General features: G+C 39.9%; 1 protein-coding gene across 2 annotated transcripts in view; it reads left to right on the top strand.

Annotated features, from left to right (window-relative positions):
• NUP153 (nucleoporin 153) overlaps positions 1–16,071 on the top strand; it is a 92,646-nt gene that overhangs the window by 58,617 nt on the left and 17,958 nt on the right. For both annotated transcript variants that reach the window (XM_019028648.4, NM_001300774.1), the window contains 4 exon segments: positions 1,199–1,297; positions 2,948–3,035; positions 9,042–9,167; positions 11,334–11,951. In XM_019028648.4, coding sequence (XP_018884193.3) covers positions 1,199–1,297; positions 2,948–3,035; positions 9,042–9,167; positions 11,334–11,951 — 931 coding nt within the window.

Here is a 16,071-nt window from a genome sequence, read left to right as displayed (position 1 = left end):
AAAAAAACCTATATTATAAACAGTGTTTAATTTTCATTATGGAAATTAATAACATAGTAAACAGAAATGGAAATGCTGTTTTGCTTTTTTAAAAAAATGTACAAATATCTTGGATACATTATAATGGAGTGTTCCTCAACTCTTATGCAATACCATAGAGAAGGAGATTCTTGTAAATTTGTTTCCAAATAATGTTTCCAGTAAGATGCTTTTTGGGTAGGAGTGCACTCAATGTTTCATGTTTTTACTTCTCAGCTAGGCTTAACATCTTTTAATGTGCTCCTGAATTTTTTTTTTTTGAGATGGTGTCTCGCTGTATTGCCGAGGCTAGAGAGCAGTGGTGCAATCACAGCTCATTGCAGCTTCCATCTCCTGGGCTCAAGTGATCCTCCCACCTCAGCCTCCTGAGTAGCTGGGACTACAGGTGTACACCACCACACCCAGCTAATTAAAAAAAATTTTTTTTTAAATATTTATTTTTTCAGCTTGAGTCTCACGCTGTCACCCAGGCTGGAGTGCAGTGGCACAATCTTGGCTCACTGCAACCTCCACCTCCCGGGTTCAAGTGATTATCCTGCCTCAGCCTCCTGAGTAGCTGGGATTACAGGTGCGCACCACCATGCCCGGCTAATTTTTGTATTTTTAGCAGAGACAGGGTTTCACCATGTTGGTTAGGCTGATCTTGAACTCCTGACTTCAGGTGATCCACCTGCCTTGGCCTCCCAAAGTGCTAGGATTACAAGCGTGAGCCCCCACTCCTGGCCAAAAAATATTTTTATTGGTGAGGTCTTGCTGTGTTACCCAGGCTGGTCTTGAAATCTTGCGTTCAAGCAATTCCCTCTGTCATGGCTTCCCAGAGTGCTGGGATCACAGGTGTGAGGCACTGTGCCTGGCCTGCTCCTGAAATTTTAATGCTTGCTTTCTTGCTTTCACTTCTTCTGAACATATTCTTATAGATGTTACTTTACTTTTTTATACAAATATCCACCTCTAAGATTGTTTGTACTCCTTAGAGGAAGCCACATTTTATAACACTTACAGTTCCGTGTTTTTCAGAACTTAAAGTGAGATTTTTAAATTTAAAAGGAAAAAATACTTAGTGTCTTTGGAATAATCAGTTTGCTTAATGTCTTTTATTGTCACTTTATTTTTCTAAAAAGCTCTTTTTGTATCATTTCTTAATAATTTGGAAAACCAGGTACAAATGACCTCTCCGAGCAGCACTGGCAGTCCCATGTTTAAATTTTCATCTCCAATCGTAAAATCTACTGAGGCAAATGTACTACCTCCATCATCTGTAAGTAACAAGCAAGGAATAGTATATATTTACTGATTTCAAAGCCATGTTATATTTTTATCAAATCTAAGATGCCACTGGTGGTGAGAAACACTGTTATTTTTCTTCCAACTTAAAAAATACTCTGTGTAAAAAACTTTTGAACAATCATGTATTCTTCACTACATAATGTACATACGTATGCATATTCATTTTCTTCTGTACCATTTGAAAGTTAAAATGCAAACAACTGGATTTCCTTAATTCTTCTCCATGTGTGCCTTAAGAAAAAGGACATTCCTTTGCATCCCCACAATACAGCTATCATACCCAAGAAATTTGACATGATATAATAACGACATGGTCCATATTCAGATTTCCCCATTATCCCCAGACTGTCCTTTAATTGCTGTTTTATTTCTGTTGGTCCTAGAGCCAATTAAAGACTAGGACCTAATCAACTACATGATATTGCATTTAGTTAAAACATGTGTCTTGATTTACCTTTAATCTAGAAAAGTTCTGGGCATTTTTTTCTTTCATGATTGAAAAGTGAATGTTTGGGGTAAGAATAACACATAGTTTAATATTCAAATTGCCCCAGATTTGGCATGTTTATATTATTTTAATATGTCATTTTCTAGTTTTGACCGTGTCCTTGTCTTCTGACACAAGTAGATGTTACAGATCAAATGTAATTTCCTTGCCACATGCTGAAATCCATCAGTTGCCCCAGAAGTGTCATACTTTTTATTAGAAAATGGCATTTGAGGCCGGGCACGGTGGCTCATGCCTGTAATCCCAGCACTTTGGGAGGCCGAGGCAAGTGGATCACTTGAGGTCAAGAGTTCGAGACCAGCCTGACCAACATAGTGGAACCTCGTCTCTACTAAAAAAAAAAAAAAAGAAAATACAGAATTAGCCAGGCATGGTGGTGCACGCCTATAATCCCAACTACTCAGGAGGCTGAGACAGGAGAATTGTTTGAACCTGGGAGGTAGAGGTTGCAGTGAGCCGAGATTGTGCCATTGCACTCCAGCCCAGGCAACAAGAGTGAAACTCCACCTCAAAACAAAAAAAAAAAAGAAAGAAAATGGCATTCAGAAATTGGAACTGGGCATTAGGAGCACACCATCATTATTTTATATACTGTTTTGAAAGAAAAAGTGCCTGAGAAATTTAAAATGCTGCCTGTTAAACTGTGACATTGCCATTCAATATAAGAATCTCACTTTTAGAGATAGTGAAATATTATAAACTTTATCTTAAAATAGGTGAAAGTATGTTTTTGACTTGGGATAAAAATAACCTCTATATTTGGGCCGGGCGGGGTGGCTCACGCCTGTAATCCCAGCACTTTGGGAGGCCGAGGCGGGCGGATCACAAGGTCAGTAGATCGAGACCATCTTGGCTAACACGGTGAAACCCCATCTCTACTAAAATATAAAAAATTAGCCGGGTGTGGTGGCGAGTTCCTGTAGTCCCAGCTGCTCAGGAGGCCGAGGCAGGAGAATGGCGTGAACCCGGGAGGCGGAGGTTGCAGTGAGCCAGGATTGCACCACTGCACTCCAGCCTGGGCGACAGAGTAAGACTCCGTCTCGGGGGAATAAAAAAGCTCTATATTTGATACTTATTGAAAACTAAGTATAAGGATATTCTTTCTCTTTACAGATTGGATTTACATTTAGTGTGCCTGTTGCAAAAACAGCAGAACTTTCTGGTTCTAGTAGTACTTTAGAACCAATTATAAGTAGTTCAGGTAAGTAAAAATTTCTTACATTTTAACATAAAAACAATTGCATACAGTAGATTAGTATTTCAGCTTCTTTCACCTTTGGTAATTCTTATAAATGCCTTCATTTGGATGAAATTAGCTCTGAAAAGCAAGCAGGCACTATTATTTAACCTTTTTGACGGTGCTTTTTATTAATTATCTTTAGAGATACTTAGCTCCTTAAATGGAAGTGTCAGTTTGGTTTTGAGAGAGATAGGCATGGTAGCAAATTTATCCACTATCTTTGTTTAGTCAAAACAAGGTGACAAGTTAGTTATAAAGCAAGTCTCATTATAAGAAATTTATAGGTTGTCTACATTATAGTTGTAGTAGATTTTATTTCTAGTTTTCACCTTTCAGTTCACAAGCATTTTTATGTATAAAGGTTATGCAGGCCCATGTAGATTGTGATACATAATTTCTGAACCGAAGAAATCAGCATCATTGAAGGAAGGAGGCCATGGGTCATTCCTGTAAACCCAGCAGTTTGGGAGGCTGTGGTGGGAGGATTGCTTGAGGCCAGGAGCTCAAGACGATCCTAGGCAGCACAGTGAGACTCATCCCTACCAAAAAAAAAAAAAAAAAAAAAGAAAAAGAAATAACCAGGTGGTGGTGTGAGCCTGTAGTCCCAGCTACCTGGGATGCTGAAGTGGGAGAATTGCTTGAGCCCAGGAAGTCAAGGCTGCAGTGAGCTGTGATTGCACTACCACACTACAGCTGGCTGACAGAGCAAGACCCTATCTCAAAAAAAAAAAGAAAGAAATGAATGAATAATCAGAGGATTAAAACATAGAATTCTTTTTTTTTTTTTTTTTTGAGACAGAGTCTTGCTCTGTTGCCCAGGCTGGAGTGCAATGGCACGGTCTTGGCTCACTGCAACCTCTGCCTCCCGAGTTCAAACGATTTCTCCTGCCAGTAGCTTGGATTACAGATGCCTGCCACCCTGCTGGCTACTTTTTTTTTTTTAATTGTGAGACAGAGCCTTGTTGTGTCCCCCAGGTTGGAGTACAGTGGCGTAATCTTGGCTCCCTGCAACCTCCGCCTCCCAGGTTCATGCCATTCTCCTCCTCAACCTCCCGAGTAGCTGGGACCACAGGCGCCTGCCACCACGCCTGGCTAATTTTTTTATTTTTAATAGAGACAGGGTTTCAACATGTTAGCTCGGATGGTCTCGATCTCCTAACCTCGTGATCTGCCTGCCTCGGCCTCCCAAAGTGCTGGGATTACAGGCGTGAGCCACCGCGCCCTGCCCCTGGCTAATTTTTTGTATTTTTTAGTAGAGAGGTGTTTCACCACGTTTGGCCAGGCTGGTCAGGAACTCCTGTCCTCAGGTGATCTGCCCTCCTTGGCCTCCCAAAGTATTGGGATTACAGATGTGAGCCACTGTGCCCGGCCGAATTTGTTTTTTTATAATGGTGGTTTTCTTTTAAGTGTTTGGGAAAATCAGAAACACCTGAGCTGAGTTACTCAGGTCAAGAATTTTGAGCAAGGGCATTTTACCCAAGAAATATAAACAGAAAGCTCAAGGGCACAGGAACAAGAGAAAAAGCATGACACGCTTTAGAATTGCAAACAATTTGTCATGAAGTTGGAGAGGTAGCTTTAAATCCTAAAAGTTCTGGAATGCTATGCTAATGAATTGGATTTTATTCTGACTGCATTAGGGAGATGTTGAATGATTTTTACTTGGGGGTGAGATCGATGTGAGTATAGTGATAGCAGTGTGGTGAGTGCTAGTGTGGGTTGGAGTGGCATGTTAGGCAGAAACATGAGTTGGGAGATACTACCTTATTGAAAAGCGTTTCTTCAATGATCTTCTGAGTTTGGGAATTTTTAAAAACTAGATCCTCAAAAGATAGATTAAAAAATAAAAAGAGTCAGGACATAGAAGCTAAAGAAATATCTTTGGCTTTGAATGGTCTTGAAGATAAGAGGCCAGATTATGGAAGTGGCCCAAACTAAGAATTTGACTGGTATGTTTGCAACCTTATCTTTTTTTTTTAATTGGCTAACACAGCCTTACATAATAGAAATTAATAAGGAATTTCCATTGTGTTTCCTGTCACAAAAGTTTTTTTTCTTTAATGTTAACTATTAATTCAAGAGGATTAAACCTCTTCAAATTACCAATTTCATGACTTATTACGAGGAAAGGCATTAAAATGTTTCCCACTATTTGCTAATGCTTTACTAATGATAACTGAATAATTAACAATTTGTTACAACAACTTTGTTTCATTATATCTCAGGAAGTTACCCAGATTTTTAAGGAGTCGGTTATGAGTGGCCTATTTAGAGTTGTGTGTTCTCACTTTGACACCGTTGGTTCTCACCACTTCTATCATTTAAAAAAGCTAATTGAAAATGTGGAAGTCATGATTACTTTGTGACAGGAGCTAAGTTTTCCATTGTCTCCTTTTCCCATCTTTTTGATCATACTTTAGGGAATCCTAACATTTTACCGTAAATTACTAAAAGCAATTTAACTTTCATTATAAAGGACGATAGAACGTGATTAAATTACAAGTTTTCTTTGTTTTGGCATAGTTGTAAGAGTGGTGGTTATTTTTGGTGGGGATGGTTGCAGGAGGGTGTTGCACATTCTGTCACCCAGGCTGGAGTGCAGTTGCACAATCTCAGCTCACCGCAACCTCCATCTCCTGGGTTCAAGCGATTCTTGTGCCTCAGCCTCCTGAGTAGCTGTGATTGCAGGCACCTGCCACTATGCCTGGCTAATTTTTGTATTTTTGGTAGAGAAGGGGTTTCATCATGTTGCCAGGCTGGTCTTGAACTCCTGACCTCAGCTGATCTGGCCGCCTAGGCGTCTCAAAGTGCTGGGATTACAGGTGTGAGCCACCGCGTCCGGCCTATATTTTTGTTATTGTGGTGAAGTTGACATGATACAGCCGTTTTAAAGGGAATAATTCAGTGGCCTTTAGTACCTTGACAGTGTTGTGCAGCCACCACTTTTTATCTAGTTCCAGAACATTTATCACCCTCACCAGGAAACCCCTGTCCATTAAAAAGTTGCTCCCCATTCTGCCTTCCCCCTAGCTAACTGTCAACTTGTGTTCTGTCTCTATGGATTGACTTATTCTGAATATGTCATGTAAGTAGAATCATACAATGTGGCTTCGTGCAGCTGAGTTCTTTCACTTAGCACAGTGGTTTCAAGGATCTTATGTCTCAATACTTCATTCCTTTTATGGCTGAATAATATTCCATTGTATTGATGTGCCACAGTTTATTTTTGTTCATCCATTAATGGACATTTGGGCTGTTTCCACCATTTGGCTATTGTGAATAGTGCTGCTGTGAACATATGTGTATGTGTATTTGTTTGAGTACTGGTTTCAATGCTTTTTCATATGTGCCTAGGAATGGAATTGATGGGTCAGATGGTAGTTCTGTATTAAACTTTTTGAAGAATCACTAAACTGTTTTCCACAGTAGTTGAACCATGTCACATTACCACTAGCAGTATACAACTTCACCAACACTTAGTATTTTCTCTTTTTTGACTATAGCAATCCTAGTGGATGTAAAGTAATACTTTGTTGTAGTTTTGATTTGCATTTCCCTAATGCAAATGATGTTGCATTTTTTCAGGTGCTTATTGTCCATTTAAATATCTTAGGGAGGAATGCCTTTCACGTCCTTTACCCATTGAACAGTTTGTCTTTTTGTTACTGAGTTATAAGAGTTCTTAGTCTGGACACTAGACCCTTACCAGATACGTGATTTGCAGATATTTTTTCCCATTTATAGATTGTCTTTTCACTTTCTTGATAATTTCCTTGAATGGACAGAGGTATTTAATTTTGATGAAGTCCATTTTTTTCTTCTGTTGCTGTGCTTTTCGTGTCATATCTAAGAATACATTGCCAAATCCATGGTCTTGAAGCTATACTCCCTAGGTTTTCTTCTAAGAGTTTTATGGTGTTTATGTCATATTTAGGATATTGATCCATTTTGAATTTTTGTTTATTGTGTGAGGTAGGGAAAGGTTTTTTTCAAAAGTACTTTACCTACTACTTTTTAAATTGGCAAACACTTGAAAAACTTGGTTATTAGTATATTTCATTATGGAAAACTTGATTCTCAGAAGTAGAATTGTAGACTGAATCCCCATATACTATTTAGCCAGCTTCAACTTTTACCATTTTGACCCATCTTGTTTCTTTTTCTTTCTTTTTTTTTTCTGAGACGGAGTCTCGCTCTGTCGCCCAAGCTGGAGTGCAGTTGTGCAAGCTCATTTCACTGCAAGCTCCACCTCTCAGGTTCACTCCATTCTGCCTCAGCCTCCTGAGCAGCTGGGACTACAGGCGCCTGCCACCACGCCCGGCTAATTTGTTTTGTATTTTTAGTAGAGACGGGGTTTCACCATGTTAGCCTGGGTGGTTTCGATCTCCTGACCTCGTGATCCGCCTGCCTCGGCCTCCCAGAATGCTGGGATTACAGGCGTGAGCCACCGCTGCCTGGCCTTTTTGTTTGTTTGTTTGTTTGTTTGTTTTTTGTTTTTGAGACGGAGTCTCGCTCTGTCACCAGGCTGGAATACAGTGGCACGATCTTGGCTCACTGCAACCTCCGCCTCCCAGGTTCAAGCAATTCTCCTGCCTCAGCCTCCTGAGTAGCTGAGACTACAGGTGTGTACCACCACACCCAGCTACTTTTTGTATTTTTAGTGGAGATGGGGTTTCACTATGTTGGCCAGGATGGTCTCCATCTCTTGACCTCGTGATCTGCCCGCCTTGGCCTCCCAAAGTCCTTGGGATTACAGGCACGAGCCACCGTGCCTGGCCGCATCTTGTTTCTTATTGTTTCTTTTGTTCCATCCCTCCTCTCCCCATCCCACACAGAAACTTACATGTCAGGTCACTCTTCAACAATCCCAGACATCTTAGTTTTATCTGTAAATAGAAATCGCCCCTTAAAAATATAACGATAAAACCATTATCACACTGAAAATGTAGATCTCTAAATACAAGGATGCAAGTTTAGAAAGCATAAAAAGTAAAAGCAGTAAGTCACTCATCTTACTGCTAGCAGCTACCATTACTCTTTAGATGTAAACATTCTAGACTTTTCAACCTGCTTTTACGCATAACTACACTTTTAAGAATGATTTTTATGGGCCAGGCATGATGACTCATGCCAGTAATGCCAGTGCTTTGGGAGGCTGATGTGGGAGGATCACCTGAGGCCAGGAGTTTAAGACCAGTCTGGCCAGCCATAGTGAGACCCCATGTCTACAAAAAAGTAAAAAAAAAAATGAGCTAGATGTGGTGGCATGCACCTGTGTTCCTGGCTACTTGAGAGGCTAAGGTGGGAGGATTGCTTAAGCCCAGGAGTTTGAGGCTGCATTAAGCTATGATTGCACCACTGTACTCCGGCCTTGCTGACAACAAGACACTCACTCTCTGTTTTGAAAAAGAATGATTTTTGTGGCTGCATAAGTATTTCATCATGTCACTGTTATGTAATTTATGTAACCATATACCCTTATTTAATATTTTACCATATAGGTTTTCAATATTATAACTGAAGGATATTTTCAATTATATTAATAGTGTGAATTTCTAAAAATGAAATAATTGCTCAGTTGAAAATTACTTTTTTTGATTAGTTTTGTAAATTGTTGTGTAATCAGATATTTCATGCAGTGGATGGGCTTGCCCTAGTTGCCATATCCTCTCCAGTTTTTTAGTTTGATTGTTTTGATTATCAGTCAGTTAATTGGACGATAGTTATAGTTTATATTTCTTTGCCTTTTTATTGGTGGGGGAAGTTATACAGTATGGGAATAGTGTTTTTATCTCCTTGTAATGGCAAATTATCCCTGTAAAGTCATTTGTTTATTGAATTACAGTGACTTTTTTCATGAACTTTTAGAAATTAATCCAAAAGATGGTTTTGAAAGATTTTTAAAAATGCATTTGAGAGTCCAGTGTTTTATTTGGCATAATGTTATTAAATTTAAAAAAATTACAGCTCATCATGTCACTGCAGTGAACAGTACAAATTGTAAGAAGACACCACCTGAAGATTGTGAGGGTCCTTTTAGACCTGCAGAAATCCTGAAAGAAGGAAGTGTTCTAGATATTCTGAAAAGCCCTGGTAAGATAATTAAAAGATAAGCCTTTTGATTACAAACTCATGATCTCAATTTAATGTCATTTTGTATTATACTTTAGGCTTTTAAAAATTTCTGACTAGTTTGGTAGGAGATTTACTTTTGAATAGAGATGTAGTTAGGTGTAATTCTTCTGCTGGAAATATCTTACAAGCCAAAGGACTCTATACTAAAATGAAATTTCTAAGAGGCAAGTGTAGGAGGAGGAAATGGATTCTCCATTAATAGAGGTAGGCCAGTGAGGAATAAGAGTAAGTAAACCTGATGATACACATAGACATGTCTTTCTCTTATGAGAGTACTGAACTGCCTTCTTGAATTATTCCCCAGTTTGGTAAATATGGAACAAGGCCAAGTGGAAAGCATCTGCTGAATTGTAACATATACATAGGGAGCAGTACTCACTTGAATTGAAGCAAGATTTGAAAGCTAGTAGGTAATAATTAGGGGATAAATAGTTCTCAGATAAGAATAATTTTTTGTTAGAAAACAAAGAGGATGTTCATAATTCCATTTATGATACATAGTATAAGAATGTAAAACTCGCCAGGCGCGGTGGCTCACCCTTGTAATCCCAGCACTTTGGGAGGCCAAGACGGGCAGATCACTTGAGGCCAGGAGTTCAAGACCAGCCTGGCTAACATGGCGAAACCCCATCTCTATTAAAAAGAGAAAAAATTAGCTGGGCGTGCTGGCATGCACCTGTAGTTCCAGCTACTCAGGAGGCTGAGGCAGGAGAATTGCTTGAACCTGGGAGGTGGAGGTTGCAGTGAACCGAGATCGAACCACTGCACTCCAGCCTGGGCGACAGAGCAAGACTCTGTCTTTAAAAAAAAAGAAAAGAAAAGAAAAAAAGAATAAAAGAATGTAAAACTGTGAGATAATCTAATAGCTCAGAAAGAATTTAAACGTACCCACCAGATGTGTCCATGTGTAATAGGATAGGTTTTCTTAAAACATAAGGTTGGCTTTTACAACAGGATTTAGAAGGATTCAATTTTTCTGGTCCAGCTCTCTCATTTTGTAGATAAGTATACTGCCTACAGGAGTCCAGTAGCTTGGAAAGTTCCATGCAGTTATGGTAGAACTCCAGAGTGCTTGTGCTGGAATTAACCAAGTAGTAGGCAAGCCTCAAATGTGTATAGTCTGTCTTGTGTATCTGGGGTTACACTTTGCGTTCATGATGCCAACCTCCCCCTGCTCCCTTTTTACTTCTTAAATAGGAAATGTTTGGGGAGAATCATTTGACTGAAATTAGGAAAATCTGAAAAAGTAGAAGAAAAAGAAATCTGTAATGCCTTGAGATGGTTACTGTTAACATCTTGCCAATCTTAGTGATTTAAATTAATCATAAGCAAAATAACACATTGTTGACCACTGGGAATAACTCAAGTATGTGGTATTGTGTCCTTAAGCTAAAAATAGCTCTAGGCTGGATTATTTTGTGGAACTAGAAAACCTCTAATAACCTTCTACATCTTCTCTCCTTTTAATTTCTTTTTCTTTGGCGGGTAAGGCTGGAGAAACAGATCACAGATGGTGGTGGTGTGTGTAAGACAAAAGTTAACTGGTCCTAAGTAAACAATTACAAAGTCATTCTCATGAGTAAAATACAGCTTGAGTGAATTAACTCAATGACAGCAGTTTTGGTAACAGAAGGACTTGCTCAGCTGATTTTACTGAAGGTAGAGAATACCACAGCAGTAGGTTATGACTGGACAAAATTCAAAGATGACATTGAAACCATTTGGTGTAGCCAATGGAACACTTAAAAGAAGAAATGGATGAAGGAGAAAGAGGACTGCGAATATTCTGTGTTTGTAGAGAGACAGAATATAGCAAAATGTGGATGGCAATAATACATATCAGTAAATTAGTACCATTGAAAGCATCAAACTAGAAATTCCTTGAAGGAGAAGGTGATATCCTGTAAACAAAACATCTTTTGTAAAATTTTAAATGGTCTAAGTGTAACTTATTAGGTAATTGATAAATATGATTACTTAAGTGAAAAACAATTCTTAAGTAGTTCATCTTGGATTGTAGTAAGTGTGCAGTGAGGTAAACGTCTTCTCAGTAATAATAATCAAATTAATGCTTTGATTTATAAAGCTTCTCTAACGTTGCACTCTCTCCTTCGTTCATTGTAGGTTTCGCATCACCGAAGATAGATTCTGTTGCTGCTCAGCCCACCGCAACAAGCCCAGTAGTTTATACAAGACCAGCAATAAGTAGCTTTTCTTCTAGTGGAACTGGGTTTGGGGAGAGTTTAAAAGCTGGGTCATCATGGCAGTGTGATACATGTCTACTCCAGAACAAAGTTACAGACAACAAATGCATAGCCTGTCAAGCAGCAAAATTGTCACCTAGAGATACTGCTAAACAGACTGGAATTGAAACACCAAATAAAAGTGGCAAAACAACTCTTTCTGCATCAGGGACAGGCTTTGGAGACAAATTTAAACCAGTGATAGGCACTTGGGATTGTGATACCTGTTTAGTGCAAAATAAACCTGAAGCAATAAAATGTGTAGCCTGTGAAACACCGAAACCTGGAACTTGTGTGAAGCGAGCCCTTACATTGACAGTGGTTTCGGAAAGTGCTGAGACTATGACTGCTTCATCTTCCAGCTGCACTGTAACCACTGGTACCTTAGGATTTGGAGATAAATTCAAAAGGCCCATTGGATCTTGGGAGTGTTCAGTATGCTGTGTTTCTAATAATGCAGAAGACAATAAGTGTGTGTCCTGTATGTCTGAGAAACCAGGTATGTTTTTGGCTTTATGGAGTAATTTTGCTTATTACTTCTGTCGAACAGTTTAATTTATTCTAAGAATCCTTGTTTTAGATGTTTCAGGATGAGCATTTCTCATACATATTAATTTTTCTAAACTATCTTGAGGTAAAAATGTCTTGTTTGCAGCTAGATCTTTATGTTCAGTTAGGATAGGTTATGTGTTAACTAGTCTGGTATATATGACGACCTCCTCTTTTTGTACAGTTTTATCAGAAATTTCTTGTTCAAAGTTGACTAATACAGATTCTGAAAGATCTTAGAATGGGGTAATATTTCTCAAACCTTTGTACAGAGTAAAATATTACTTCTCCAAATAGAAATCAGGATAGCTAGTGGTCATTTACAGGGAAGGTTTCTTTAGGGGGTAGACTATAGTCGTTAATGAAAAGGCTGTAGCTGTTGCAATGATTGTAAATTACCAAGTCACTAATTCTAATCTAGGCAGCCAGAAACATGGAGTTAGTTTTGAGTTTTTTCTGTTTCTCTGTTCAAGGTTGGAAGAATTAGTGAAGATTCATATTGAATCTTTAACTCATCCAGAAGTGGATGATGGTTTTGTAATATTATATAATTATATGGTACAGATGTATGATAACATGGATATCCTGGGAATTACACTGTATTCAGTGCATTATTCATGAATATGCAGTTTTGTGTCTGTAATGTACAGCTCTGAGTTACTAACCTAGACCTTTTGCCTGAGCCCTCATGCCATATTTCTGATTCCTACTGGATATTTCCCTATGAGTAAGATTTTAGAATCTTCATTCCTTTCTTTTTTTGAGACAGAGTCTCACTGTGTCACCCAGGCTGGAGTGCAGTGGCACAATCTTGGCTCACTGAGACCTCCATCTCCCAGATGCATGCAATTCTTGTGCCTCAGCCTCTCAAGTAGCTGGAATTACAGGTGCATGCCACCACGCCCGACTAATTTTTTGTATTTTTAGTAGAGACAGGGTTTCGCCATGTTGGCCAGGCTGGTCTTGGACTCCCGACATCAAGTGATCCATCCGCCTTGGCCTTCCAAAGTGCTGGGATTACAGGCGTGAGCCACCATGCCCGGCCTAGAATCTTCATTATGAAATATTTTTGTCTTCCCATCTGGTTCCCCTGCCTCACCTACGAAAAGAAAGCCCTTGATGTATGCAGGAAAGCAAAATTAATTTTAAGTTGAAGGGGAATAACAAAACTTTGAGTCAGGAAGTAATTTGTTACACATGAACAAAGGAAGCTCACATATGTATTAAAGAACTTGGATGTCCTCCTTTCAATGATGAACCATCATTTTCAGCAGAGGAGTGATACAGTCAAGTTTGTATTTTTGATGAGTCACTCTGGTTTTTTAGATAACGGATTTGAAAACAAAAAAATTTGGAGACCGGAAGATAGATTAGGAAGTGGTATCAATCATACAGGCAATAGGCCAGACACTGTGGCTCACGCCTGTAATCCCAGCACTGGGAGAAGCCAAGGCGGGTGGATTGCTTGAACCCAGTTCAAGGCCAGCCGGAGCAGCATGGTGAAGCACTGTCTCTACAAAAAACACAAAAATTAGCCTGGCTTGGTGGCACCTGCCTATAGTCCCAGCTACTTAGGAGGCCAAAGTGGGAGGATTGCTTGAGCTCGGGAGGTGGAGGTTGCAGTTAGCTGAGATCATGCTACTGTGCTTCAGCCTGGGTGACAGAGTGAGACCCTGTCTCAAATAATGATAGGCCGGGTGCGGTGGCTTACACCTGTAATCCCAGCACTTTGGGAGGCCGAGGCGGGTGGATCACCAGGTCAGGAGATCGAGACCATCCTGGCTAACACAGTGAACCCCTGTCTCTACTAACAACACAAAAAATTAGCCGGGTGTGGTGGCGGGTGCCTGTAGTCCCAGCTACTCGGGAGGCTGAGGCAGGAGAATGGTGTGAATCTGGGAGGTGGAGCTTGCAGTGAGCCGAGATCGTGCCACTGCACTCCAGCCTGGGCGACAGAGCGAGACTCCGTCTCAAAAAAAAAAAAAAAAAAAAGATAAGCCAAGCTGTGCAACCTGTGGGCTGCATGTGGCTTAGGATGGCTATGAATGAGGCTCAACACAGATTTGTGAATTTTCTTAAAACATTATGAGATTCTTTTGCGATTTTTTTTTTAATTTGTTTTAAAGCTCATCAGCTGTTGCTAGTGTTAGTATATTTTACTTGTGGTCCAAGACAATTCTTTTTGTCCAGTGTGGACTAGGGAAGCCAAAAGATTGGACCACCCCCACCTCCCCTGCTGATACAGGCAATAGATAATGTACTGATCGAACTGAATAAGGAATGGAGGACGCACAATTAAAAGACGTTGATTTCAAGCTGCTGAAGTCAACATTCAGATGTATGTAATGTGGCCAGGCATGGTGGCTCACGTCTGTAATCCCAGCACTTCGTGAGGCTGAGGCAGGCAGATCACCTGAGGTCAGGAGTTTGAGACCAGCCTGGCCAACATGGCAAAGCCCCGTCTCTACTAAAAATACAAAAATTAGCTGGGCGTGGTCGTGGATGCCCGTAATCCCAGCTACTTGGGAGGCAGAAGCAGGAGAATAGCTTGAACCTGGGAGGTGGAGGTTGCTGTGAGCTGAGATTGTGCCACTCTACTCCAGCCTGGGCAACAGAGTGAGACTCTGTCTCAAAAAAAAAAAAAAAAAAAAAATGTGTGTAAGGCCTTTGGATACACCCTTTGGGTGGAGATACGGATTTGGGGTCATTAATCCATAGTTTTGGTATTTGAAGTCATGAGAGTAGAGTTGAGTGAACAGAAAAGATGGCCTGAAATGAAAGTCCGCTAACTTACAGGGAGTGGCAGGAATAAAGCTTTTGAACAGTTAATCTTTTAAAAAGGTGCAACCAGAAAGGAAAAACAAAAACTACATGGCACTGGTTGCTTCAGAGGAAGATGGATTTCAAAGGAACAAGATCAGAGGTCTCAATAAAAAAGCTGTTATTCAACCAAGTGATGAGTTAGTGGTGGGGGTAATGGGGGGGGTTCCTGAACCAGAATAGCAGTAGAAGAGTCAGAAATTGATTGAAATAGATTTGAGAAAAATGTAGAGGAGGAGGAGTATCCAGCCAAGCTAACCAAGTAAGACAGTGGAGTCATCAACTAAGAGACTACAGTGACAAGCTCAGAAGTGTAGATTGCAGGTGTAGATTAGGAAACTGTTTTTTGGGGATTTAAAAACCACTGGAGTAAATGAGAGTTTGTGAGGACAGTGGGCCAAGATGGAACCCCAGGGAGCAATTTGGTTGGCAAGATGGAAGAGAACATTCCTATAAAATGTAGAGATCAGTTAGGTAACTATGGAAGAGGTGGCGACAGTTGTAGGCCATCTAGAGAAGTAGGAATACCAGAATGAATGGCTTCACTCTCAGCACTATATTTTGGGCCTTACCAAGCCGTTCTTCCTGTGCCACCTCTCCCACAAACATGCTAGTTTTGCTTAAGATTTGTCACCTCTGTGTATCCTTTTCCTGCCTCTTAGTCATTTCTTCCTTCTTTGCACACTTGTTTTAGGTTGTCACTTGGTGATGGTGCCACTGTGCTTTTATTTTCCCCCTTTAAGACCATGAGCATCTTACAAGTTAAGCAACATTTTATTCATCTTTAATGTCCCCAGAACCCAAGTATATTGTGATGCTTAATAAATGTCTGTTAAATGGCTAGCATGTAACAAATGTCAGGAATGTAGTAGGTGTCAAGTTAGATTGTGAAGTGGATGTGAAGTAGATGCACTTCTGTGCAAAAGCTATCATTCAGAGGCAGAGATCTATGCTTTCAAATCTTGAAATTCATATATGGTCTGTGGCTATGTATTTTATATGTTAGGATATTGCCTACAATTTACATCTTATGTCTTAGAATGCTTGCTGCTTTGAAGAAATTTGAAAAAGATTCTTAAGAAAAATTTAGTCTTTGAGCCCCTAATTTGTGAGCATGATTTTTTTTCTTAAACCACAGCAGTTCAAACATGTGGCTAAGGGGGAGCTCACCAGTGAGCAAGGTGATTATGAGCTGCTCATTTATAAGGTTAAAAGAAATCATTTATAAGGTTAAAAGAGAGGTCTATTCT

The sequence above is a fragment of the Gorilla gorilla genome, chromosome 5, assembly GCF_029281585.2.
Source record: "Gorilla gorilla gorilla isolate KB3781 chromosome 5, NHGRI_mGorGor1-v2.1_pri, whole genome shotgun sequence".
Lineage (NCBI taxonomy): Eukaryota > Metazoa > Chordata > Mammalia > Primates > Hominidae > Gorilla > Gorilla gorilla.
The sequence above is the reverse complement of the archived record's forward strand: the minus strand, read 5'-3'. Positions and strand labels throughout refer to the sequence as shown.